Source organism: Gadus morhua, chromosome 1 (genome assembly GCF_902167405.1).
Source record: "Gadus morhua chromosome 1, gadMor3.0, whole genome shotgun sequence".
In the NCBI taxonomy this organism is placed as follows: Eukaryota; Metazoa; Chordata; class Actinopteri; order Gadiformes; family Gadidae; genus Gadus; species Gadus morhua.
In genome coordinates, this window is record NC_044048.1 from 15,683,325 (window position 1) to 15,710,700 (window position 27,376).

At 47.2% G+C, this 27,376-nt stretch overlaps 1 protein-coding gene across 5 annotated transcripts; it reads left to right on the forward strand.

Moving 5' to 3' along the window:
• Positions 1 to 209: 209 nt before the first annotated feature.
• src (v-src avian sarcoma (Schmidt-Ruppin A-2) viral oncogene homolog) lies at positions 210 to 27,365 on the forward strand. Of its 5 annotated transcripts, none has more exons than XM_030368948.1 (14): positions 210 to 528; positions 14,704 to 14,974; positions 15,401 to 15,500; positions 16,704 to 16,721; positions 17,852 to 17,950; positions 18,251 to 18,277; positions 18,636 to 18,739; positions 19,879 to 20,028; positions 20,546 to 20,701; positions 21,881 to 22,060; positions 22,548 to 22,624; positions 22,957 to 23,110; positions 23,558 to 23,689; positions 24,436 to 27,365. In XM_030368948.1, the coding sequence occupies exons 2-14, from the start codon at positions 14,713 to 14,715 to the stop codon at positions 24,642 to 24,644; spliced, it is 1,668 nt and encodes a 555-aa protein (XP_030224808.1). In that variant the 5' UTR covers positions 210 to 528; positions 14,704 to 14,712; the 3' UTR covers positions 24,645 to 27,365. The 5 variants fall into 5 exon arrangements, with proteins under 5 accessions (XP_030224808.1, XP_030224837.1, XP_030224829.1 ...); XM_030368958.1 differs by lacking the exon at positions 210 to 528 and adding an exon at positions 11,088 to 11,204; XM_030368977.1 differs by lacking the exon at positions 18,251 to 18,277 and having other exon boundaries at positions 212 to 528.
• Positions 27,366 to 27,376: the final 11 nt, after the last annotated feature.

Genomic DNA, 27,376 nt, shown 5'->3' on the forward strand with positions numbered 1-27,376 from the left:
TGGATGGGATCCCTCACCTCACTAGCCCGCTCCTAGCCCTGAATGGGATCCCTCACCTCACTAGCCCGCCCCGAGCCCTGAATGGGATCTCTCTCCTCACCAGCCAGCCCCTAGTCCTGGGTGGGATCTCTCGCATCACTAGCCCGCCCCTAGCCCTGAATGGGATCCCTCACCTCACTAGCCCGCCCCTAGCCCTGAACGGGATCCCTCACCTCACTAGCCCTCCCCTAGCCCTGAATGGGATCCCTCACCTCACTAGCCCGCCCCTAGCCCTGAACGGGATCCCTCACCTCACTAGCCCGCCCCTAGCCCTGAATGGGATATCTCGCCACCACCACCGCTCTGGCATCGACTCGCTGCTGCTGTGTAAGCATCGACAATCATTCGCAGTCTGAAAGCAACGTTTTGATTTTGCTCTCCTCGAACAGTTGGAGAGCAAACCGCGTCAAACCGCTCATGGTTTGACGTCAATCTTCCGGCGGCTGGCCATTGGAAAAACAATTCCGTAGCGTCTCCCGATAACCTTCGGTAAGTGAGTTATTTTCTTAGGAACACCTTTTAAATTCTGATATTCTATATGTTCAGGAGCTCGAGGCTAATTAGAATGCACTATATGTATTTCAGAATAATTATTTGAATAGTGTTGGTACACCACATAATTTAACTTAAGGGTGTATAGTTGTATTGTAGCGAAGCTTTTTTCCCCCCATCATAACAGCACTCGATTTTGGCTGCGCACCATGTTCGTGTTTGGGGCAAGCTCCGCTCTGAATTGCCGAGACGCTGCTGTCTGGGAACAGATAACGTATAGGCCTGCGCGATACTTGTGTCAACTCTCTGCATGTTTTAAGCGATCTGGTTTTGTAGCCTCTAATTCTCTCGTCGGACATTGGACAATGTCTACACCTGTAGTCATGCAGGCGTATTTTATGACCATTGAGCTTGTCTTATGGAAAATGCCCTGCCTTTCCCCAAAACATGGGCTGTGTCATATGCACAGGATTAGTTTCCCACTGAAGTCTCCAACTTGACTACCAAGCAAAATGTGTCCTAACCGCGAAGTAACAGACAATGACGTCTTACAGCATAGATAGACTTGAAATCATTTTCGATTGTCGATTGTATCTTACTTCTTGTAACTTCCCTGTTGTCGAAAAGTTCGGTGAATACCAAACACACACACACACACACACACACACACACACACACACACACACACACACACACACACACACACACACACACACACACACACACACACACGCACACACGCGCGCGCGCGCGCACAAGAACAAGCACACACTCAATCTGTTGAAGCCGTTCAAGCTCAGAAATGTCAAATAAGAATATATTTGAAGTTGTTTCTAAATGTCCTTTCATAAATTCCTTAATGCGATTTCGAATCACTGCAGCATTCCAGTGTGTAAATAATCCTCTACAGCTGATAGTATGGCCTTGTTTTGTGTTTTGGTCATGCTCCTGGGAGAATTATGATGTTTGGCACTAGTGGAGTACAACTGTATTTTATTTGCTAAAATAAATGTCCATATTGGGCCAAGCAAGTATGTGCCAGTTGTAAGCAGTCCAGGTCAGGCATGACTTTGATCTAAAAAATGTTAACAAGAATTATCCTCCTGTTCAAAGCACCCCTATTCTTAGATTATTCTTAACAAAGACGGCCAATGTTTGGCGTCAGACCGTGTCCCACCCTGTCAACTATACAGTAGACATGTCATGACGGGTTTAACTGGAGAGTGTGCCCCAATGGCTCACCAGCTGTAGTCTCCACCGGAGAGCCATCAGCCAGGGAGAACGTGTTGTGTCAAAGTGGTACTAGGTGGTTCCATTGTGATGCTGTCTAATGTCCAGACGTCAGGCTTCATGGACTAGTGTGTGGGGGGGGGGGGGGGGGGGGGGGGGGGGGGGGGGGGGGGGGGGGGGGCTTGCCGTGGCTGGTGCAGGGTGGTGCAGGGGGGCCCTGGAAGTGGCTCCTGGGGTCCGTGCTGACATTCCTGTTGATTGGCAACATGGCCCAATGGACGGGAGCGCTTTTGTTCTCACTTACGCTGGAGGGTTCTGCCTGCCTGCCTGCGAGGTCTGTCTGTCTGACTGCCTGTCTGACTGTCTCTCAGGGTGATACGTGGGCTCTTGGCGTCAATGAGCCGCTTGTTTCCTGGGGCCCGTCGCCTATCCGGCCCTCTTTTTGTTTTTAAAGGCAAGTTTGTTTCCTTTTTCAACATGGTCTTTGTGCTTTCAACCGGAGAGAGAAGGGGCCCATTCAGGGCTCGCATTCAGACCAGGCTATTTATTATCAGGCGTCCGAGAGATACTATCCTCATAGTATTTAGTCTTTAGTCTTTAGTTTATCTAATGTCTTGTTGTGCAGGTCCGTTTGTTTTCTTCGCTCGTTCGCCCGCTCAGAGCAGAATGAATGGTGGAGTGAACGCCGTCCATGAGAGGAGGAGCGAGCGGGTCTCTGATATAATTTGCACACAGAGTGTCCCCGTTTAACTTGTTCTTCCCCAACGCTCGCGAGGTGAAACTGCAAGTGATACCACAGCTGATGACCGGGGGTCCAAGATGGTTAACTCCTAGAGGGGCCGCAGACCAGCTGTACGGTGGGAGGGGTACTGTAAATGAGCCGTCAGCATCTCCAGAACTGACTAATGGAGTCGGGTCCACTCGCTTTGAGGAATCAACGTAATGCTCCCTCATGGCTACAGAGTGCTTAACAAACAAAACACTTGTTTTTAAGCCAGGCATCAGGCACTCCTCAATTTGGCAGCGAGATGTATAATTTACTTCAGACAGACAGAGAGAGAGAGAGAGAGAGTCAAGAGAGATATTTTATGATCAGAGTGCATTGTGGGTGGGTTTGGGATGGGATGGGGTGGGGTGGGGTGGGGGGGGGGGGGGGGGGGGGGGTTATACGATTATAGGATTTGCTACGACCTCCTGCTGATGCAGCCATTGAATATTTCATGTGGCAGACACCAAACCTCTGTCGCACTGGCCCAGTTTTGGGTGCAGAATGGTGGCCATTCCTTAACAAGACTATTTGCTTTTCAGTAATGGAATGCCACTACCACCTGTTATACCCCCCCCTTCCCCCCCTCTCCCTCTTTCCCACCCAAAGGCCAATCCCCACCATGTCTCACTCGCTCCTTCCTATCCTTTACCCTCTCTCTCCATCGCTGCAGGGGGTGGTATGGTTTAGACGTCATACATTCTTCTTGTCATTTCTGTTTGGCGGGCAAGTGATACCCTGAGTTTTGAGCCTTAGGTGTAATACATATTGTAACATCTCTGGTCAATTCTCCCATCAATCAGCAATTGTGCCATTGCGTTCAGAGAAAGCCCCAAAGCTGTCTGTTTCTCCTATTAAAGGCTTAGCAGTTGAATAATAATGAACCCGGACAACTGCGACTTTCCTCAATCTACCCTTTCAGTTCTCCATGAGAGAGAGGCTGCTTTGGCCCTTTTGAATGGAGCGTCTGAGTGGTTTTGATAAAGAGGAACAGAGGAGGGCTTGTCATCTTCCCTGCATCCCCCCCATGTCCACTTCCTGTCAGTGCGCTGTGGGAACGGGGCAAGAGGACTGCATCTGCCCCTGAATCCCTCCACTGTTGGCATTGTGTAGAGATACCCCCCCCCCCCCCCCCCCCCCCCCCCCCGCCATCCTTACCCGCACCCGCCATCCTCACCCTCACGCACAGAACTGCTACAAAACACATGGGGACATGGACGTACAGAACCACTACACAACACAAGGGGACATGGACGTACAGAACCACTACACAACACATGGGGACATGGACGTACAAAACCACTACACAACACATGGGGACATGGACGTACAGAACCACTACACAACACATGGGGACATGGACGTACAAAACCACTACACAACACATGGGGAAATGGACGTACAGAACCACTACACGACACAAGGGGAGATGCACACACAGATCCACTACACAACACAAGGGGTGATGCACACACAGAACCACTACACAACACACAGGGACAAGGGAGCTGGGATTGGCTGTTGACAGGAAAGGCTTCTTCTTTGGCCTTCAGAGAAAAAGCCAAAGAAGCCCTGTCAGTGTGTCTGTGTGTCTTTGTGTGTCTTTGTGTGTGGACGCAGCTGTGGAAGCCCGGCACGAACCCGGGATGATGATGAAGAGGATGGTGAAGAGGCTGAAGATGATCTTGATGATGAGGATGATGAGGAGGCTGACTGGGCGGAGGGGAAGAGGAGAACATGACTGGCATGGACTCCTGCTCAATCTAAACCCACTCCTTCCATCGCAAGTCCTTCCTTCCTTCCTTTGCTCTGCTCCGTGGCGAAGGGGGAGAACACGAGAGTGTCCTGGCATGGGTCCTGTGTTCTCAGAGAGCCCAGCAGCAGGCTGGGCTCTCTGAGAACACGCACGACAAGAGCAGGCTGTCCTGCTCTTGTCGTGCGGGGGGGTCATGTGACTGAAACAATATTTATGGGACATTTCCTACATGTGGATTTGATGGTGAGCAAGGTGCCTGCAGGAGGAACCATGCAGTCTCACATCCTTTCTCCGGGCCCTCTTGACTGTGATGTAGTAAAACATTGAGTGTAAAAGCCTTTCGGATTGTACATCCCAGGCATTGTTATTCTGTGTCGTGAGCTCCTCTTTTCCGAAATCTATTTTTAACTTTGCAGAGACCCATTTTTTTCCAAGTAGGATAAACATTCTTATGGCGCTGAGGAATTTTGATATGGAAGTTATGTAGCTATAGAGAGGACAACGTGTGTGTGTGTGTGTGTGTGTGTGTGTGTGTGTGTGTGTGTGTGTGTGTGTGTGTGTGTGTGTGTGTGTGTGTGTGTGTGTGTGTGTGTGTGTGTGTGTGTGAGTGTGAGAGAGAATTTGGTTGGCGCCGTACCTACGGTCTGGGACATACTTGGCGAGCACCACTGGGTTCAGCATGTCAACAATTTCTCCCCGGCTCTGACCTCCCTGTTCCCCACCTGTCTGCCACCTCCTGTTTACCCACCCACCTCCCCCCTGTTTTGGGGAAGGTGGTGGGACATGGTAAGGCTGGGGCCGGGGGGCTGAAGTAAGGTGAGGTGGAGTTAGGAGAGCTCCTTTGATGAGATCCCTGTGGTTTCTTAGGGAAGTCTCCTCGCTGCTGTTGTTGTCTGAAAGTCAGCATCCTGACGGCTGCGTTTTGAATATTGAAATCAGGGGTGTGTTGATTCGAAGGGGCGGGGGGGGGGGCTGGAGGAGCAAATCCTCCCCTTTGTGTTTGAGCCTGAGGTGGTGGTGAGGTGGTGGTTGTGGGGGTGAGGTGGTGGTTGTGGGGGTGGGGGTGAGTTCGAGGGGATGGGGAGGAGGGATGCTTTACCTCCAATCAGTTATGGAAATACCACTGCAGGGACCTGTTTATGGTTACCTTGTTGCCACAGGGAAATGTTTTTAATGTTTGATGCTGAAACTGTGCCGTTTCGCTGCTGGCTTATGCCCTTATCGTTATGAGGGGTTGTTGGGGACATACCGCACTATTTGTCACTGATGGAGAAGTTCAACTCTATTGTAGAGTGGAGTTCACTGTGAGCAGTGTTCTTGGTGACCACAGCGACGGGAGCACCGAAACAGTGCTCTATTGAAAATCTTGTTTGCCTTTGTTTTGTCCTTTCTTCCACGCGCGACACTTTAACAGTATTTCACATGTGCAGTATTGTAGATTACAGGGCTTTTCATTGCTTTGCAGCCCCAGCTCTCTGCTGTCAGAGTCGGCCTGGGCACCACTCGGAGACTGTAACTGGGATAAACAGCCTCCAGAATTTGCCTTGACTTTTACGATAAAGCAGCCCAACTGAAACTTACTTTTTATGTCCAGGCAAGCATAAGTGCACCGTCAAATGTCCATTAAGGTATTTATTACTGCCATGTGGCATGTTTTCCCTCACTTATATTCAAATGAACCGAGAGCAGGTTGTCCTACTAATCTCTGAGATATGTTATAAACCCTCCCCAATTCGACATGTTGCCATGCCCATGACAACCATGGAATGTTCCGGGTTTGCGTGTGTTTATCCCCATATTGAGGACAGAGTGTCTCTACCTGTGCTGCATACCTCGAGAGAGGGACAGGAGTTGGAACTCGCCCTCTCTCTTCCACTCTTGCATTCCTACACCGTGACACACACACACACACACATACACACACACATACACATACACATACACACACACACACACACACACACACACATACACATACCCATACACATACACACACACACACACACACACACACACTATGTCATTTTAGTCATAAACGTAGACTTGAAAAATCACCATTTTATTCCCACCTGGAACGCATGGCTGTGTAATACATGTGTCATGTCAAAGTTCTGTGTTGTAGTCTAGTCTCTTTTTTGAACATTGCTCAGCAGAATGGAGCATCAAAGCTCTCTCAGACGCTTCTTAATAGAGGCAGACTGGATTATGGAATATGGAAAAATAAATAAAGGCGAATGGCCAAGACGAGACACCACAGAAGCACGCGGCCCTCAGCTGTCTCCGGGGAGAGTGTATGTCATCCTGTTATCGGCTTTCTCTCTGACATCAGACCCGACGACCCGGGAAGAGTCCCTCCAATCGGAGTGCGTGAGTCAATACTGGGCCTACTAGGGCTTGGTCCAGGTTTTAGATGACAAACGGACCAGGAAAACACAAAAGATAACATGTGTTATGGTGCGTGTATAGGCCAGCGATCTGGTCCCAGCCGCTGTCCCCTTGTCTAACACGTTCAGAGCATGTCTAGCGGTTCTTGTCGTTGTTCTTTGATTGAGTTCCCCCCCTCCTCTGTGAAACAAATTCCCCCTATCGCATGAGGCAGGATAAGTACGTAAGTAAGTAAGGCTGGATCTCTTCGGGGACGCCTGCGGCTTTAATCATATTGAGGGAAACGGATCAAATGGGATGGTGTTTTCTTTCTTTCCCATCCTCATGTCACTAATGGCTTTCGTGTCCCCGTACATCAGGGGAAGAATTTAAGTCCTTTTTTTGTTAAACATTACCCCTCTTCCTCCTCCTCCTCCTCCTCCTCATCAGAGATCAGCAGCCAGTGTAAGTGTGTGGGAGGACGGGGGGGGGGGGGGGGGACGTTAAACCTCTCTCTCTCTCTCTCTTTCTCTTTCTCTTTCTCTCTCTCTCTCTCTCTCTCTCTCTCTCTCTCTCTCTCTCTCTCTCTCTCTCTCTCTCTCTCTCTCTCTCTCTCTCTCTCTCTCTCTCTCTCTCTCTCTCAAGCTCCTTCTTATTCTGTATTTCAATTGTGAATAGAATTTCCTCAGCTCTATTTTTGATAATGATGCAGTTTTTTGGGGGTATCGTGTTAATCACGCTGACGCCTGCTGCGGAAAGTGTCTGGCGTCTGAGACCATGTGACGGGCTGGAGGGAGAGGCAGAAGAAACTGACGACAATGAGGTCGATTCAACATTAAAAGTTGAACAAAAGCTAAAAACAATAAACAATAAGACTTCTATGACTCTCTTCCCTCTTGTCTAAAGGGCAGTATATTGCAGTGCATAAAGACAGAAAAATAACAGTTTCTGCTGCACCCTTCCAAATAGAGATTTTGAATTAAATCAGTACAAATACATCAGGGGTCCCTGTAGTCAATAGCTAAGGCCTACGGCTTATAAATCCATAAAAAAAAACAAATTGCATAGTTATATTTACGCTTCCAATTATAAGGGTGCACTCTTCAAGCTCCTTCGCAGCAAATCTCCTGCAGCCTCAGAACACAAGAATCTCTGTCAGAACACATCTAGAACCGCTGTGACTACCACTGCACCATCCTTATCATCTCACCCTACACAGACACCGCTGCAGCGCCGCTCTGACCACTCTCACTGTCAAGGCCCCCCCCTCACCGGACCAGGCTGCCTCAGCCAGACCCGGGCCCTTAGAATGGACCCAACCCATTGAAAACCCTGACGTTAAAATTAAGCTCATAGCCCAACACATTTTTCTCTGTAGTCGCCAAGGGACTTTTACAAACATAAAAAAAAAGGTCTGGAAAAGATAAAAGCTTTTATTGTTGTTGTTAATTTAATCATGGGGAGAAGATGAGGGCCGAAAGAGGAGGATTATGGATGGGGCCCTCCTAATCGGTAGCCTGGGAACCAGACGTCTCAGCCAGCTCATGTTTCATTTGCTCTGACATCTTCTCCTGGCCGCCCTCCAGCTCAGACACATTTCCAGCAGACCTGGTCCGGGTGGGGCCATCACCACCGTTCATTTACTGTGGGTCGGGTTTTGAGACCATGACTGTACAGAGTACCGCTGAGGCATCTTCATAAACAACGGCAATTGCTGCCACTGATTTATTTGTACCTTTTTGATTTGTTGTCGGCCCATCCAATCACGTCCAGAGGCATTTTGGTCTGTGGCTGTTGATAACACCCTTGGGAAATTGAAAAATGAACTGAGAGGTTCCAGACTAATAAGCATTTGCGATTGGTCTGGCGATGTCAGGCTCGGTAATCACTAGACAGGCATACAGTTATTTTCCCCTTCCCCTTTGTTGCTAAGGAAACGCTGGCATGCATCATCTCTTCAGAAATGGCCCAGATATTATCTTGCTTCAAATAATTTGATGTGTGTCACTTTTAGATTAGAAGATTTTAGATTAGAGTTTAGACGAGGGAACACGCGGTGGATGCCAGGGTTTGTTTTGTAAATTGGAGAAAAAGGGGGAAAGAAATCCCATGTGAACATGAGGTTGAGTCCAATGTGAACATGAGGTTGAGTCCAATGTGAACATGAGGTTGAGTCCAATGTGAACATGAGGTTGAGTCCCACTTGAACATGAGGTTGAGTCCCACTTGAACATGAGGTTGAGTCCAATGTGAACATGAGGTTGAGTCCAATGTGAACATGAGGTTGAGTCCAATTTGAACATGAGGTTGAGTCCCACTTGATCATATGATTGAATCCCAGGTTGTTCTGAGATGTGTCCAACTCTGTGCTGCTGTCCTTGTCGTCAGAATTGGTTTCTAGGTTTCTAGCAATCAATTTTTTGCCTAGATTGCTTTTAAGGCACACACCCCACATTAAGCAGGATAAAGGCTCACAGCTTTGATCCCATTATGAGGACCAGAACACTGTGAGCTCCTGGGCTGGGGGAAGCAGTAAACAGTTTTCCTGTACTAGACCCTCACGTGGCACAACCCACAAAAACTGTCTGGATGGAAAGAATTTCCCCAGGTACTTTCTCTCTCGCCTGCTGTTCTCTTCCTCTCTCGCTGTCTTTCTCCCTTTTCTCTCCGTGTGTGGCTGATGTTTTAGAGAAGTGACAGACTCCCCAAACATGACCAACAGACTTAACCCTTCTTATTTTACTCATCACAAATAACATTCACTCAAAGTGTGTTGGATAGAAAACCAAGCATTTGTGTCTGAGTAGAGATAGCATACAGCGCGCGGAATGCTAGGAATCGCCTCCATGGTAACGGTGGGCCTGTGTGTATGTAGTGGTAAATATTGACTTCAGCACCTCCCAATCACACACACACACACACACACACACACACACACACACACACACACACACACACACACACACACACACACACACTCCTGAACTTTGCAATGGCCTACCACCGAGGGAGTTTGTTTATACCTCCCCTCCTCCAAACATGGAGGATCTTCCTGACTGTTGGATACACAACGCATTGGTGCAGGTGACCCCCCCCCCCCCCCCCCCCCCCCCAAGTCTCCCTGCGAGCAGCCTGAGTAGTTGATCTACTCATCCTCACATCTAGCCCCAAACACAGTGCAAGTATTATATCCCTCTGCTACGCAAGAGATGAACCCTCTGTCCTTGGTTAATGATTGTCACGCAGGTTAACTGGAAGAGGAAGCGTGGAAGCTCTGACGCAAACCACTCTGGTCAGAGTGGCCAACCATGTGAACGGTATCCCGTCAGCCAGGTCCTGCTTCCCATTTCAGAAAGAGGAGAACAAAAAAATTGTCCGTAAACAAAGTCTTGCGTGTACGTGTGCGTTTAAGGCGTGCATGCGTTTGTCTGTGCCACACTCCAAACCAACCGCGACATCACGCTCGGGTAGAGCCCCGGTTGGTTTTGTGGCGGCGGGTTGTATGGGAAATTTAGTGTGTGACCAACAGACGCATTTCCCCTATGCTTGTATTTCTTTCGAGTAGCTGTGCTGAGGTCTGTGCGAGGGGCACTCTGTTGATTTGCGTGTGTGTGCGGTGCTGATGTGAGTGGCTGCGGAGCTAATGTGCGCATTGCTGATTGCTGTGATGCCGCTGCTGGATCCAGGCCTCGGAGGCTGGGCCGCTGCTTGCTGCACGTCGGGAATCACTCGACTGGAGCAGACGGTAGGCAGCGGCTCAACCGGTCCATCCAGCGCGGATGTGTTCCCGCTAACTCAAGTCGTCTCACAGCCTCCCCACATGGAATGCCAGCCTTGTACCCGGTGCACCAGATTAGGGGACTGATGTTGATAATCTGGGCAGAACATGCAGGGGCTGGATTTACGCTGCGATTGGCTGCGGCAGGAGCCAAGCCCCCCCTAACCCACGCACTCGTAATTACACAGAAAGCATTAAAGATGGAGGAACGTATCTGTCGCCGCGGTAGGCACGTTTCACATGCGATCAGAAATGCTGGGGGCGCTTCGCATGCAGGCAGGCGTACTTATTCATGTGTTCACTATAAACACACACACATGCACACACTTTGCCCTGCGCCATACCGGCTCCTACCCAGTGCTAGATCATAACACTGGTGCATTTACATTGTCCTCAGGTATTAACCAAAAAAATGCTATTGTTTGCAGATAAGAACAAAAAAGGCGTCAGCCCCAGCTAAACGTCAGCCCCTATCCGTGTCACTCACACAGTGTAAAATGTAGCCTAGTCCAGCTAGCGTACACCTGGTTTTATAGGCCGCTCCTCAGGTTCAGAGACTGCAGCTATCAGTCTGTGAGGCATACCTGGCCACGCCAAAACAGGTTTAGCAATGGAAAAAACGTGGGCTACCTCACCTTACGTACAGCTGTCTCCGCCGCTGAACCTGTGGGGGATTAGAGCACTGCTTAAGTCGCAACGGTGTGGAAACGCAGCGCACATGACAGGGAATTACCTGTTTGTCTGTCTGTGCCTGCCTGTTGTTCACTCCATCTGGATAGGTGATTATTATTCTATATTTTTTAACATTCCCAGTAAACTCTGTGAAACCGGCACGAGATCATGCATAATGTGAAAAGTTTATTTATATTCTAGAGTTCTGAGGCACACACACGGCACAATTTATGTGTGCTTATGTAAATGGGTTGAAAAACAACAAAACAGTGGAGGTCTGGCCCCTGATGTTCCCTGGTCACTGTCAGCCAGATTGTGCGTGCTTGTCTGTCTGTGTGTGTTGACTTAGTCACGCCATCACTTGCTTTCAACCGCATGTCGGATTTGATACTGTACTGTTGCATATAATAATAAGTACGACCGGTCAGCCAGTCAACAAGCCATCGCCGACCAGCTTGTCCTTTCTATTCTATGAAAAACAACCTAATGCAGTAAAGGAAACAAACTCGCTGTCATTGATTCCAGTGTCATTCAAAATAACAAACAAGCAACAAAGCCACGCGTTACCAAAACAAACAAACAGAGATGGAAGCCACTGCAGAGGTTCACTAGCGAGAGGTTGCACTCTCCCTCCTCCCCCCCGTCCCGTCCCGTCCCGTCCCGAGGCCCTTAGAGCTGTTGGGCCGTTGAGCAGGGCAGATCGGCCGGGACAAGTCCCAACAGAGCTCTCAGATAAAGACGATGTAGTTATCATCCTTCCCATCGTGCAGGCCCTGACCTGCCGCTCCTCCTCCTGGGAGAGTTTAACCGTCTCTTCTTCTCAGGACTACTCTGGTCCCTGCAGTGTACTGTACAGAGTATTGAGGATATCGTAATCAAACCCGATGGATTTAACTTGTTCCAAAAAGGCTGCCATTAAAATGGAGGGAGTGGAGGGGTGCATTGTTCGAGGCAGAACGTCATCGGAGATTGTTTTCTGGGTCAGTGGGTTCACTGTTTGGCTGCCACAAGCAGAATACCGGTTGTGTTACTGTAGCCTAGATTGTATTAATTCCATCCAAAATACTCAGCAACAGCCATGCAGTGAGCTGTTACCGAGTATTAACACAAGCATATACATAATAACACAAGCGTGCAGCAGAGGATCTGGGAAGAAAGACTTCCCAGGCCCGTGAGACCTGGGAAGGGATTTGGAATGGCTTGCCAGATCTGGTGCATAATTAAACACATCCCCCAGCCCCCCTCCCCTCCCCACACACACTGCCATCCCCCTCTACCCCTCTCGGCCCCCTGCCTCGTGCCAGAGGGGGGGTACTCCTGCGGGCTGCTTCCCACAGAGAACGCGGGCCTATGGGGTGCTCCGCCGCAGGCTCAACTGGACCCAGATCAGCCTCCGTCTCCATCCGGCCCGTTGCTCAATCGGAAACGAAACCCCGGCGCACATTAACACTGGCGCACTAAACTGGGCATCCAGAGTTTGGTGTGCGAGTGGATGACGGTTCGTCTCTGCGCTTGCTTGTGTGTAGGGACTGCCTTCTGAGGACCGTAGTGTCTAACTAACGCTACCACGTTTTCTCTTCCCACTGAGTCTTGTGTTTGTCGCGTGCTTTCCGTCGACAATGGAGGCCTTTGTTTAAAGTAGGAAGCAGTCGGAAGCGACCCCAACGCCTTCATCACTCCTTATAGCTGCCTCGTGTTTTTGTTTGCGCTCAGACCAGCTCTTTTTGTCCCCCTGATCGGCATGAAGAGTAAAGTGACAACAGACAATGTCTCCTTTTGTCCAAAAAAAAGAAAAAAAAAGTATTAATTGGTTCAGAATATGAAGTGATTCTTTTTCAGCTAACTAACAATGTAAACCGTCATCTAACAATACCCTTCCTAATTAACCATCCAGCTATCTGGTGGATTAGCCTTACAAAGATTGCCTGGCAGTATTGCAACATATGAGTGTGAGTGCACTTTGATGCGTGTCCGAGGAGAACGCACACATTTAAACAAACACCCAATCTCCACTCCTCTATTATTCATTCATAAAGATCTCCAATAGTATGTATTCCTATTTCGCTTTGTTATTCATTTTCTCTCGCGCTACAAACAGAAATGCAGTGTGTGAATCTGTATTCTGTAGCCAGCCCCCTTGTGGCTATACCGGACCATGATAGTGAGGGCTTGAGCCCCTAAATTATCCTTGGCTTAGCGTAATGATTTCCCTCCTTCTAAGCTGTCATTACACAGGCCAGAGATACTTAACGCATGCCTGAGTAAGCAGCGAGGCTTGAGAATTTACAGCGAAATGAGAGCGGGAGATGGATGAGGTGGTAAGAGAGGCTGCATGCAGTGCGTCGTTTTAGCCAGGATGAAGCGAGAGCCAGGTACTGGCCCTCCACGCTCAACGCCTACTTTTCCAGCAGTCCCCCCCCCCCCACACACACACACCCCCATCATAAGCTTTTCAATTCAATTACAAATTTTTTAGCAAATCAGGAAGGGTGGTAGTGCTTATATGATCGCCTACTGGGGTGCAAAGTCAAAATGTTATTGAATGTTTTATTTTGATGCTTCTATGAGCTCACGCCCTACCCCTGGTGTGTGTGTGTGTGTGTGTGTGTGTGTGTGTGTGTGTGTGTGTGTGTGTGTGTGTGTGTGTGTGTGTGTGTGTGTGTGTGTGTGTGTGTGTGTGTGTGTGTGTGTGTGTGTGTGTGTGTGTGTTGCACACGCACACGCACACCCCCATGCAGGCTCCCTTGTCTCTTTGGTGTCTGAAGGGTGCGTTTTACAGTCATATGAATGCATGCAGGCAGGGTGTGTTCGGTATGTATGCCTCGCGTCGGCTCCGACGGAGGAGGCGTTCAGGGCAGCCGACTGACAGCTGCCGGGGGGCATCCCTGGGGAGTTGGTTTTTGTGGGCCTTCATGACGCTGCGGCGGCCCTTGTGGGTCTTCACCGAATCTCTGGTTACTGCATCTGGCATCAGCCCATCCCCGGGAATGTGTCCTGGGAATGCATGACTGATCTCCCGGATGGCACTGGTGCTCTGCTTCCATGACACCACCCGGCCCGTACCGCATTGCCCATCCCAGACGCACGCCGCACTGCACATGTGGCACTTTCCGGGACTTTTCGTTTGACTTCAATGACTAAATCGACATTTCAATATTGCATTTGTTGTATTAGGTATATGAGTTATTTTGCACAATAACAATTATTGTTTGCTCACTTAGTAGACCTACTAACTTAGTAAACCTCAGCCCAAATTTTTTGAATTATCTGTATATATATATATATATATATATATATATATATATATATATATATATATACACTTTGCTAAAGGGACCATCCGGAGGATAAACCTTCACATTGAAGATGCTAATCAACGGAAATCGCATCCCGTTTTGTCGTGGATGTTTGTGTTTGGCTCGCGTGTTTGATTGTTACACACGGTGAAGGGGCTGTAGAGCAAGCTGCAGTGCCCGTGAGCAAGAAGGAATGGCAGGAGGTACGGGTCATCACGGGGGTAGTGATGCTCCCGAGGAGGAACGTCTGAGCTGTCTGTTGTCGTCGGGTCTGCTGGCTCACTATCTCCATGTGTGTTGTGTCTGGCAGGCCTAGGCCATGGGGGGGTCCAAGAGCAAGGCGAAGGACGCGGGCCAGCGCACGCGGAGCATCGACGACAACCTCACCGCGGGGGGCGGAGTCGGAGGCCACCACCTCAACCCCAACCAGCAGTCCGTGACGCCCAATCGGATCTCGGGGGCGGGGGATGGAACCTCCATGCGTGGCAGTCAGCCGTCGGCCAATAAGGCGGAGATGGCGCTGTTTGGGGGCGTGGACACCAGCAACGCCGCCTCCCCGAACAACAGATGCACGCTATCAGGTAGGATCCCGATGACCTGGCGGTCAGTTGACCTAGCGTTGACCTCTTACGCCCGCCTCACACTACTTTAATGGGTCCTTGACCTTGGCCTACATGAAGATGTTTGTTTGGTTTCCGGGGCAGCCAAACACAAGAATAAAATGAATGGCGATAAGAAAACACTGTTTTATCAGTTGTTTGCGTTACACCCACCGCTGGTCAGCAGTGTGTTTGAATGAATGTGCATCATCTTTAACAGAAAGATGTATTGCCGGATGTACATATTTTAAATGGAGCAGACTACCCCTTCACACTCTTCACTCTGATCCACGTCGTGTCTCTAGAGTCCCGCCGCCGGTCTTCCGGGGGCACGTAGAAGTTTAGGCTCCCCGCCAAAAGACATTTAGTTTTTTCCACCACGTTACGATGATCTATCTCTGCCAACAGGGGGCGTGACGACCTTTGTGGCGTTATACGACTACGAATCCCGGACGGCCTCCGATCTGTCCTTCAGGAAGGGCGAACGCCTGCAGATTGTCAACAACATGTAAGAAAACGACACCAAACGATGGATGTGATCAAACCTGCCAAGGGAAAGTACTGCTTCGTGTACACCGACTGGAGCTAATGCAAACAGCCCCCTGCCACCCCCCCCTTTCCCCTTTCATGCACACACGCATCAACAGGGTGACTGTTTATATAGAATCACTAACACAGGCAGGCCGGATGCATCAACACTGTAGCCAATAGTGTTGTCAACGTACAAGTCACAAGCCCTCTTCCTGACCCCCCCACAACCCAACAATACCTTTTATTTGTGCTAACTGACACGTATCCCCCTGTAAGCCTTCTCCTTTCCTACCCCCCCCCCCCCCAAATCAGCTCCTGCACTGCCACGGCTAAAATATGGGTGAACTATACACACTGTACAAACCCCTTTATGATTGGCTGCATACCAACCAATGGGATCGCTGAGGGGGCAGGGGGGGGCCGGGGGGTGCTCGCTACAGTGATCCAGGGGGGGGCCAAGCCGATGCAGTTAATAGCGGGGTGACCTAGAAGGTCTGGGCCGAGGACAATGGCTGGATTAGCCGTGCGTCTCCCCTGCCCCCCGCCCCCCCCCCCCCCCCGCTCCGAGTGAGAGACCCCGACCTCGGAGGGAGGGGCGGTCCATTACTGGGTCAAGCACACGGTCTCTACCACCACACTACTACTACTACTACTGACTCTGTTGACATTACTCAGCACATGCTAATGGTCTGTAAGGGGTTACGTTCAAGAGTGCCCCCCCCCCCCCGCCTCCCTGCCTTCGGTTAGGTTTCTGATTGATGCACCCTATTGTACGATAAGCACACATTGCCTTTTTCCTTACCCTTGTCCCACTTTCGTTCTTCATTTTCTCTCTCTCTGTCCCCCTCCTCTTAATGTATTAATTAAACCCTTAGTGGTGATTTTGATGCATTGGATTCGGGTGTTAACAAGGAAAGACTTTGATTCAGAAACAATCCAAGGAATTGAAGACCTGTGTAAGTGCTGAGCGGCTTCGAGCCCGGTGAGGATGCTTTCTTCAGCGGTGGACGTGTTGTGTTTAACCTCTGTTATTGTTTCCCGTGTCCTGTACAAGCGTACTGTACCTGCTGCTGTGTGGACACGCTGTCGCCTCTTATCTCTGACCCTCCTCTCTCCTTCACTCTCTTCTCCTCTCTTATTTTCCTCCTCCGCCGCTCAACGCTGCTCTGTGTTTTAATAGGAGGAAGGTAAACAGCAGGTTTGTGAAACATCCTTTTTGATTCGTTTTGGTTTGTATTTTTTATGTGAATGCACGTGTTGGCCCACTTCATTTCATATTTGTTTTATCCATGTGTGTTTTCATCACCCGTCCCCCAAAACATCCCCCTGGGGACCCCCACGCTTGCTCACCCTAACATATCTTTGGTTAGATCGACACACACACCGTTTCATTCCCATTCCCACACTCCCTTTGTAGTCAGTGAGGCGTGGATCCAGTGTTTTCAAGCCCCAAAGGTATCTTTAGTACTTAAGATGCTGCCTTGCTAAATGCTCACTGTATGATCTGAATATAATGTCATGTTATTCACCTCTTCATCTAATATAAAAAAATATATGCATAATGTAATAAGGCTATCTATAAGGCTTCAAGCATTACACGCTATTGCCATGATGCTACCAGATCCATAATTTCAACCACTGAATCAGACCATGTTGCTGCTGTCCTTCACATAAAGCCTTGGACAATACAGGGCTGTCAATAAACCATACCATGTTGCCACAGCCTTTCATACAAACACACAACTAATTAAACGTGTTTTGTCACTTAAACAAAAAAAAGAGTTTCACCCAAACTCTGACGGCAGAGCTTTTGTCCTACTGTCCGTTCGTCACAATATGATAGCATGCACTTCAATACACTGGATCTACTCCACATCATGTATCACCACGCGTCCCTTTCCCCGTCCCCCCCCGGAGATGCATGACGTCACGTGGTAGCGTGTTTTAACATGGGTCCCTGTGGACACCGTAGCTACTAAGTCCGGCACTCTAGCACGGAACTCGCCAAAGCCTACCCTGAGGTTGACCTCTGGACGCCATCAGTAGGCGGGGTCGGTGGTGTGGGCGATGCTTGGATAATCCCCCTTAAGATACTCACGTGCGCTAGTGTTCAAAAGTGTGTGCATTGGATCACTTTATGACCATGGTTCAGAAGTCAGAGAGAAAAAAACTAAAACGGTGTTGTTTTTGGTGCTGTTCTGTTGAAGCAGTTTTTATGACACATGTAGCACGTGGTTTTAATGTATAGCCCTCCCTACCATCATCACCAAGGGTCCTTTCCGGTGTGTCCGATTTGTATAAGTGTGTGTTCTCTCCTTTACCCACCAGAGAAGGGGACTGGTGGCTCGCTCGCTCGCTCAACACCGGAGAGAGCGGATACATCCCCAGCAACTATGTGGCTCCTTCAGACTCCATCCAGGCAGAAGAGTAAATCCCCATCCTTTTTCAAACATGCATCTCGCCCCCTTTCTCTCTCTCTCTGTCTCTCTTATCTATCCCTTTCGTCACGCAAGTGGTGCACTAATGCATTCTTTTTACGTTGCCAATTTCTGTTTAAATTCAGCGCAAATGTATTTTTGCCTCTTTGTACTGTGTACCCATGGCTCCTTTTAATGAGCTCCACTCCTTAAGAGTAATGCAGCCTGTGAACTTCCATTTCATGGTTTTCTAACCTTTTTCTAACATCTTCGTTTCTCCTTCCTTTTATTTCTTCTTCTGCTCCACCAGTCATATCAGACTGACCATGGAGTCCAGGTAAGCATCTTTCCTCTCCTCATCTGTACACACTGTACTGCTCCAGTGCAGCGTGGACAGATAGTTCCCCAGTGACTCCATGACTCACTTGTTTGCCTCCTTTCTTTCTTTCTTCTTTCCTTTCAAACCTACATTGTTCATTTTACCCCCCCTGGACCCATTTGCCAACTTGTGTTCTTTCACTCTCTCTACCTGTCTGTCTCTCTCTCTCTGTCTCTGTCTCTGTCTCTGTCTCTGTCTCCATCTCTACCTCTGTCTCCATCTCTACCTCTGTCTCTCTCTCCACATCTCTCTCTCTACATCTGTCTTCCACATCCCTAAATCTCTCTATCTCCCACTCTACCCCTCTCTCTCTCAGGTGGTACTTTGGTAAGATCACGCGTCGGGAGTCGGAGAGGCTTCTGCTGAGTTTGGAGAACAGGAGAGGAACGTTCCTGGTGCGAGAGAGTGAGACGACCAAAGGTGAGTGTTCTGCAGTGTAAGAAAACCTCAGCGTTCAACACAACACAAGTCTGTTTCACGTCATCAAACAAAATATAATCAGGCAAAACAATCAACTATTACGTTGATGATGCATTATCTTGAGTAGAGACGCGCTGTTGATGCTCGAGATGGTATCCTGTCGTCTTTAGAGATATCTTAGAGTTATCTTGCCGTTGCTTTAAACCTATTCTTATTTATGATCATCTGATTTGATTCTTCCTCATTTGAGTTAGTTGGTTCGTATGGCGTCCCTACGGTACGACACGACTTCTATAGTCCGCTCATTCTATGTTTTGAGGAACTTGGGACATGCAGTGGAGCCCCAAGGGTTACACTGTGACTCAAACATGAATCTTCCCCGCTGCCACTGAAGCACCCCCACAATCGTTCTGGATATCCCCCAGCTGTCTGCCGTGTTTACATCTTATGCTCGTGTGTCACGTGCACACACACAAACACACAAACACACACACGTAGAGCTCACACGATCATAGGAGCATAAGAGGCCGACGAGTTTGTGTTAAATAATTTGCATGTTAGCTTAACTGGCAGAGCTCTATGCACATGCTCTGTGTTGTATGGGAGCTGAACGGTACTGCGTCCCTGAGGGGGCGGTTGTGGGGGGGCGGGGGGGGAGGGGGGCGGGCGGTAGAAGTAGGTCAACGGGAAGCCAGGACTGAGCGTGCGGCTCATCCGTAGGCCATATCAGACCTCCTTGTGACCGAGAACAGAGGAATTCATTAACCTGCTGTAGATTGTCAGGCTGAGATGGCCCTCTGATGGCGGAATGACTGTATTGTAGTTAGCTTTTTTAATAATAATGCATTTTACCATACAGCACTTTTTGTAGAGACTTGAAGACATAAAAGACAAGCATAAAGGACAAAAGAATATATATATAAAAAGTTAAACATTTGAAAAGCATAAAAGTATTATTACAGTCATTATTACTTTTATTGTAATGATAACAGTCATTATTACTTTAATTGTAATGATCAACATTTTTATTTCATCGTCATTACTTTTTATTTATTTTTAAACAAAATAAATAAAGGATTTAGTTGATACAATCCGTTTAAAATACCAATTCATTTGACCACGCCTTTTTCTGTTGCCAGGTGCCTACTGTCTGTCTGTCCTCGACTACGACAACACCAAAGGGTTGAACGTGAAACACTACAAGATCAGGAAGCTGGACAGCGGCGGCTTCTACATCACATCACGCACGCAGTTCACCAACCTGCAGCTGCTGGTCAACCACTACCGCAGTGAGTTGACCAGATAGGAAAATACTGTTCCTCATTCAGTCCCGGGGATCACAGCACATATACAAATAATTGAGGAGGCGAACATTTTGAAAGAATAAGAACGAACAAAAAATGTATGAGAATATAAAATGATTGTGAAGGTATTTTGTTACGTTCAGAACGGGTGTCTCAAGGCTGAACTCTAGTACTGAGAAAGTCATTTGTTTGTTTGCCTTAAACCACTTATTGATTCTTCTTTTTATCCATTCATCAACTAAGAAATATTCAACATTAGCCTTTGAAATGCTAATATTAGTTGTGGTGCTCTGTGTCAGATTATACTATTACTATTGAAGGGTGCTTTTGGCTGTTCATCAGACAACGCAAGCTAATCTAAGAAATCCCTTCGCTGCGCTGGTAAATTATTAATTCCATATCTAAATATGTTGACATTTCAAAGGCAGAATGAACGAGCCAATGGATGAAAAAAATAAACTTGATCACTGCCCTAACCATGTCTCTCTTCCCCCTCGCCCAGAGCACGCAGACGGCCTGTGCCACTCTCTGTCGGACGTGTGCCCCATCCTGAAGCCCCAGACCCAAGGGCTGGCCAAGGACGCCTGGGAGATCCCTCGGGACTCGCTGCGGCTGGACCTCAAACTGGGCCAGGGCTGCTTTGGAGAGGTCTGGATGGGTGAGTAAAGGCAGGAGGGCAACACGACACCGATATCCGTGTCAAAGGTGACTCGCAGAAACTGCTTGGGGTTTATATATGACGTCATGACCGCATTTGGAAATGCTTAGTCGTTTCATTTCCCTCAGAGCTGGTTAAAATGGCAGTATTGGTTCCCTGTGTGAGAATGTGTAGGGGTGTCTGGGGACAGAAATGGCACCTTCTATTGGTGGCTCATATGACATATAATGACACCTTCTATTGGTGGCTCATATGACATATAATGTCATCTCATTATTCTACATGTTTAGTGCCATCAACCCAACCAACCAACTAAATTACTTGAGGCAAAATGCTATAATATTAATTAAAAGAAAGGGAATAAACACGCAATGGTACTTGATGGTGATTCCTATTCCTTGGTGGATTTTTGCAATTGTGTCCATACAGTTGACGGTTTATTTACTTGATTTACCATTCATTCATTTAGCAGAGGCTTTTATTCAAAGTAATTAAAGTGAGTTTTTATTTGTGTCATCAACACTTAAAGGATAAGTTTGTAAGGTATATTGGCATCTAGTGATGAAGTTACCGATACCCCCCTCCCCCCAAACACCTCTCCTTTTCCGACAACGTAAGAGAAGCTGCAGTGGCCTGTACTGGCCTGTAAGTTGCCAATAGGTACCTCCCAAAATTATCAAATCATCGTCTACCACAGCATTGAGTAGCAAAGTTTCAAGAGATTAGGTTCCTTGATAGATTTATACTTTATAGTTAGTTATTCAGCCTGTACAAATATAGATCACAGCTCACAAAATTGGGGAATGTTGTGCGTTCTGGGCTTCTGTAGAAAAAAATGGCAGTGCAACATGACGGTCTCCGTGGAAGAGGACCTGCCCTCTATGTAGATATAAAGGGCTTATTCTAGGGTTACGAAGACATGATTCTTATTTTTCTCTATTAAAAAAAATAAATAAATATATATATATATAAAATGATTATTATTTAATAATTTGAAATTGTATATACAATTTCTGCCAAGTCTGTTCCACTTGATGACCAATTCTTCAGACTACACCTTTAAATGTATAATTTGATGTATCAAGCTATGATACAAACTTCTGAAAGTATTTGTTCTAAGCGAAAGAGATATTGGATATGAGGTTGACTAACGCGACGGACGCCCCTATGGTGGCGTAGGAACGTGGAACGGCACGACGCGCGTGGCCATCAAGACCCTGAAGCCGGGCACCATGTCCCCCGAGGCCTTCCTGATGGAGGCGCAGGTCATGAAGAAGCTGCGGCACGAGAAGCTGGTGCAGCTGTACGCCGTGGTGTCGGAGGAGCCCATCTACATCGTCACCGAGTACATGGGCCAAGGTCAGAGGTCCCCGTGTTCAGCAACGCGCTGTTCATTACCGTGGAATAATCACTGCCATGTGGATGTGGATGAACACCTACTGGATGTTGCTATGAAGGTTTTTTTTTAAGTGTTACTGAATGTATGAGAAAAACGCACAGCCGATTTCTATGCACTTATCATACACGAGCAATTTTCATACACAAGGCAGACTCACATTGTGCTTCACATAGTCATACCATACAATCAAGTAATAAAAGAAAATAGATATGTAAAAGATAAAAAGGCAAAGTCAAAAAGTCTTCAAATAATTGTTTTGTCTTAATGAATAGGTTATTGAAGCTTACAGTTTGTTCCTAAGATAATTGTTAAGTCTCACTGCATGTTACATACACTTCTGAGTCGGTTGTTATATATTATTATTTCTCCGTTGTGAACGTGGTGTAACTGTATATCTTGCAGTAAGTAACAATGACTATCAATAACACAGTGGTATGTTATTAACAGGTAGTTTACTGGACTTCCTGAAGGGTGACATGGGTAAAATGCTTCGTCTGCCTCAACTCGTCGACATGGCGTCACAGGTAGGCACTAAACAAAACAGAACCAGAAAGGTTTTGCTTACATCACTAACATTTGACTGAGTCACACAAGGTTTCAATCTGGTATTATTATAGAGGTGTGTCAAGCCCTAAGCACACAGAATGTTTGTTTTGATTCATAGAAAAAAAAATCAAAGCAAATCACGTTGTTTTATGTAGCAGGGCTGTATTGTAAGTTTACAACCCAAGTCTCTTTTGGATGCCAAAATGCAAAAACATAAAAAAAATTCTGGCCCTTCACAGCCTTGTGTGTTGGATTAAAATAATAAGAAATCCGTAATGTATTTAAAAAGCGTTTTTTGGACTGTGTTTAGATTGCGTCTGGGATGGCGTACGTGGAGCGGATGAACTACGTGCACAGAGACCTGCGGGCGGCCAACATCCTGGTGGGGGACAACCTGGTGTGCAAGGTGGCCGACTTCGGCCTGGCGCGGCTCATAGAGGACAACGAGTACACGGCCCGCCAGGGTGAGACCCCGACTGCTGGACCTCCGGTTCCACAGTGCAGATGAACCCTACTCCCACAAGTCTGACACTAGAATCTGATGGCAGACCAGTTCAAATCTTGGGCACTTCACGCTATTTTGCTTTGTATTTATTACACAAAGCAACCAATAACCTCCACCAATCATGTTGCTGGAGGTGTGGATCTGTATGCACGTTATTGGCTGAAAGCAACAAAAACACAGCCAGCATCTGTACACTTTTCCCGGCGGGAAGACAAGCTAAAACATCCTATTCTGCCATTCTTAGGAAAAGAGGCTGTAATGTTTTCAAAACAACGGCGTGTAGCCTTCTGAACGCTTCATTCAATCGCGCAAATCCGCCTCTCTTCGGTATAATATCTCTCCGTATCGCAGCTCGCTCATGAGTTGTTTCATTGTCTCCGTGGTGTCTCCGCCTCCTACCTGGCAGGAGCCAAGTTCCCCATCAAGTGGACCGCCCCAGAGGCGGCGCTGTACGGCCGCTTCACCATCAAGTCGGACGTCTGGTCGTTCGGGGTGCTGCTCACTGAGCTGGCCACCAAGGGCAGGGTTCCCTATCCAGGTAGGAGGGCCTGTCCGCAAAATGACACCGTGGGAACGCACATTTAATTAGTTTTCATTCTTCTTTAAACCAGGGCTCAAGCAACAACTTTGCTGATTGTTTTGCACCGATATTGGCTTAAGAAGGATCCAACTAGAACATATATTGTACTTGTTGTAGTAGTGAGTATTTTAAAGATGACATTACTGAATAGAAAGAAATGGGACCAACACCCAAGTATGAAAGCTGTGCCTTTTCTTTTTTCTTTTTACACACACACATAAGAGCGAGTAGATTTCCTTTTTGAAATAACAAAGTGTATTCTTTGTCAAGCATTATGTTTGACATACGCACTAACAATAACCGGTTCTAGACTGTACAGGGACCCGCCGAGGCCTCTGCTCTCTGTAATCCCTAGTCGGATTCAGATTCAGATTCAACTTTATTGTCATTGTGCAGATTACAGTGACAATGACATGTAGTCGGACATCTAAATAGAAGTGCAAAGAGTAATTAAAGTGCAGGTGAATAGAAATTATCATATAGTGCAATTAATATTCAAACTGCACCTTAATTGCTTTGAAGTTGAATCTGAATTTGAATAGGGATTACAGAGTCCAGAGCCCTCGCTGGGCCCCCATCAGCCGACGGGCTGATTTGATGAGCAGCGGTCCACTGTCCCCACTGCCATGTTGTTGTGGGTCACGGTGACCTCACGCCCCCTCCCTCCCTCCCTCCCTCCCTCCCTCCCTCCCTCCCTCCCCCAGGCATGGTGAACCGCGAGGTCCTGGACCAGGTGGAGCGCGGCTACAGGATGCCGTGCCCAGCCGAGTGCCCTGAGTCCATGCACGAGCTGATGGGAACCTGCTGGCGCAAGGAGCCCGAGGAGAGGCCCACCTTCGAGTACCTGCAGGGCTTCTTGGAGGACTACTTCACCTCCACCGAGCCCCAGTACCAGCCCGGGGAGAACCTCTGAGGACCCTGGTTGTGTGTCTGTGTGTGTGTGTATGGGGCAAAGAAAGAGGGAGAGAGAGAGGCGTAAGGATATGTGCATGCACACATGTATAAACTGAGAGAGGCAGGGAGAGAGAGGGAGAGAGAGACCATGCGTCATCCATTTTCACAATCTGCCTCTCTCTCTCTAGGGATACCATTGTTAGGTTCACCTCTGACTTCCAAATGAGTTGTGTGGCGTTCCCCTCACTATCGTATTATCATTTGGAGGCCCATCGTACATTACACTGTGTTTGCTTGCGCGTCAAGCTTTATTAAGGAGGTTTCGACAATGGAGCCAAGAATCCTTTATTATAGATTTTTTAAGGCGCCTTCATGGTACTTCAGACCTGGGGATTTCTACCTGGTAGACGGGTTAAAACCCTGCGCCTGATTTTGACACACGTGGGAAGATTTCCAGACGTGTGCATTAAAAGACGACGACGGGGGGTTGCTTAAGAGATGAGGAACTATCAATGTCCTGCTGAAAGTTTCATTTCAGGATCATGTTTGAAACTCCAAACAGTTGTATATTAACTTTGTCTTCCAATTAGGATCATAAAACTAAAGCAGCATCCAATTTTCATGAAACTTAACTAAACCATTTTTTTGGTTTATGTGTGAAAACTGTATAGACTTTTCACATTTTGATTTAATCAGTGTAGGTGGGGTTTATACCTGGATCAACTGGAGTGTTCTTTGAGGTAAAGGTTGGTTTAATATTTGTTTCTAGAAGCATCCATGACTGTGCACCACTGAGGATAGTAATTTGGTAAGTCGTACCTGCTGTGAGGTTTGGAATGAGGCGGACATGGGCCTGTGTACAACTTATTCAACTGAACATGCAGTCACCCTGGATGGATCTCCAGGACTTGGACCAGTGTAACATCCAACAGGGAGAAGTTAAGCCCATCCTCTTCTACTCCTGTCTCTAACACAAGGAACTGACTACTGATCACCGGTGCTCTTCTCAGCACAGGGGAGAGGACCAGAACATTGCTGCTCTTTTGTACACTGTTAAAAGTTAAAGGTGTATTTTTATGACTTTGAGCTTTACTAACCGTGGGGTCTGACTCTGGCACGACAAGGGGAGGTGGGGGATTCTTATCCAATCTTATTCCACCATGTTCTCTCATGGCTTGTTGCGGAGAGTTTATACCAAACGGATATGAGCTCACTTCATAATACAAGGATCTTTTGACAAGAGCTTCCAAATTGTCTATTGTGGAAACATTGTTTAATAAACCACTTCTGCTAAATTCAATGACTCCAAATGATCAAATAATAACAAAGCATTTAACCAATAAGCATTTTGGATGTGGTATTCCTTTAAAGATAAAATTTACTCAAACATACATCTATCTCATCAAATTGAGCCAGGGGATTTCATACTTAAACAAGTTGGTACATGCTATTCCCTAACCCTATAGTTAGTGCTCTGCCCTAAACCTTACCCATTTTCCTTCCCTAACGCTGTAGTTGGGGCTCTTTCCTCACCCTAACCCTCTAGGTATCGCCCATTCCTAATGCTATTCCTCTTTCCTCACCCTGAATTAGTGCTCCATCCTAACCCTGACTGTCTTCCCTAACCTTCAGTTAGTGCCCTTCAGTCTGAGCTTAGTATTTGGATACTCTTTCAATTCAGAATGAGAAGTATATTTTAAATCCCTAATCAAATTGATTTGTTACCCGCATAAAGTAGGGGCAGACCCTTCTTGGTTCTTCTTGTGGTGCGGATGTTCATGTATCATTGCAATGCTCTTATTTATTCTGGGGGGGTAAGCCAGAAATCATTTTCCAACTTGCATAGGAGATGATTGGCCTTTCAGAAAAAAAGGCATTGTAAATGTATTGCTGATACATTGTAAATATCACCTTTATCTTTATTTATTCCTTCAGAAATACCTTCATTCGTGTTTTTCTTTCTTGGTATTATATTGTAGCCCTGGATATCATCTCAGGGTACCTGATCGAAAAAAAGAAACATATTAGCAACACTTTCTCTGAACAGTATTGTTTTCAGACGTATTCAGGCATTCATGTTTAGCCGGTGAAAAGATGTGCTTAATGCATTTGGCCCCATTTTCTGTACCATTCATCCCGTTAATTTACATTCTTTCAAAACATGTATTACATCGTTGTGGTTTTTTTCCCAGATATTTATAAACTTATTACCAGCTTGTCTAATCCTACTTACAAGGCATCCCATCATCGGTTTCTTTGAGTTCAGGAAACAAACAAAATAACACTATTGTACTAGCATGGGGCGCATGTATTTTATCATATGGTGCAAAAAATGTCACCACTGGGATCCAGGCTTGTATTCTTCCTGTAGGAATGACGACCCGTGTAGGTAAGAGGCAGTGCTGGAAGAACGTAGATCAGGCCATCATTCATTCATTGGCTTGTCTGTTGTCCCCAGACAATCGACCATTCTCTTATCTATTTATTATTTCCTGGGCCTTATCAATGAGCACGTCCCAGTCTGAAGGAAGAGAAAAAAATATCTATATTTTCTAATTATGTGTTCAATGGAAACAGTTCCTGAAATATTATTATCTATGCAGTTATTTTTACAATCTGTAATATATTATACATCCCCTTTTCTACTGCATTCAATGGGAATTTAAAGATTTTCTCTGTAAAATACGTTTTGTTTAAATCTTACAGTTACAATGTTGGAATAAATTGGTTTAATGACAAATGTGTTGGTGA

What these genes read in the sequence shown, in the direction of transcription:
- src (XM_030368948.1), top strand. Translation starts at nt 14,713, where the DNA reads ATGGGGGGGTCCAAGAGCAAGGCGAAGGACGCGGGCCAGCGCACGCGG. An exon ending in CAACAGATGCACGCTATCAG is followed by an intron (nt 14,975 to 15,400) that starts GTAGGATCCCGA and finishes CTCTGCCAACAG; the next exon opens with GGGGCGTGACGACCTTTGTG. An exon ending in GGGCAGGGTTCCCTATCCAG is followed by an intron (nt 23,690 to 24,435) that starts GTAGGAGGGCCT and finishes TCCCTCCCCCAG; the next exon opens with GCATGGTGAACCGCGAGGTC.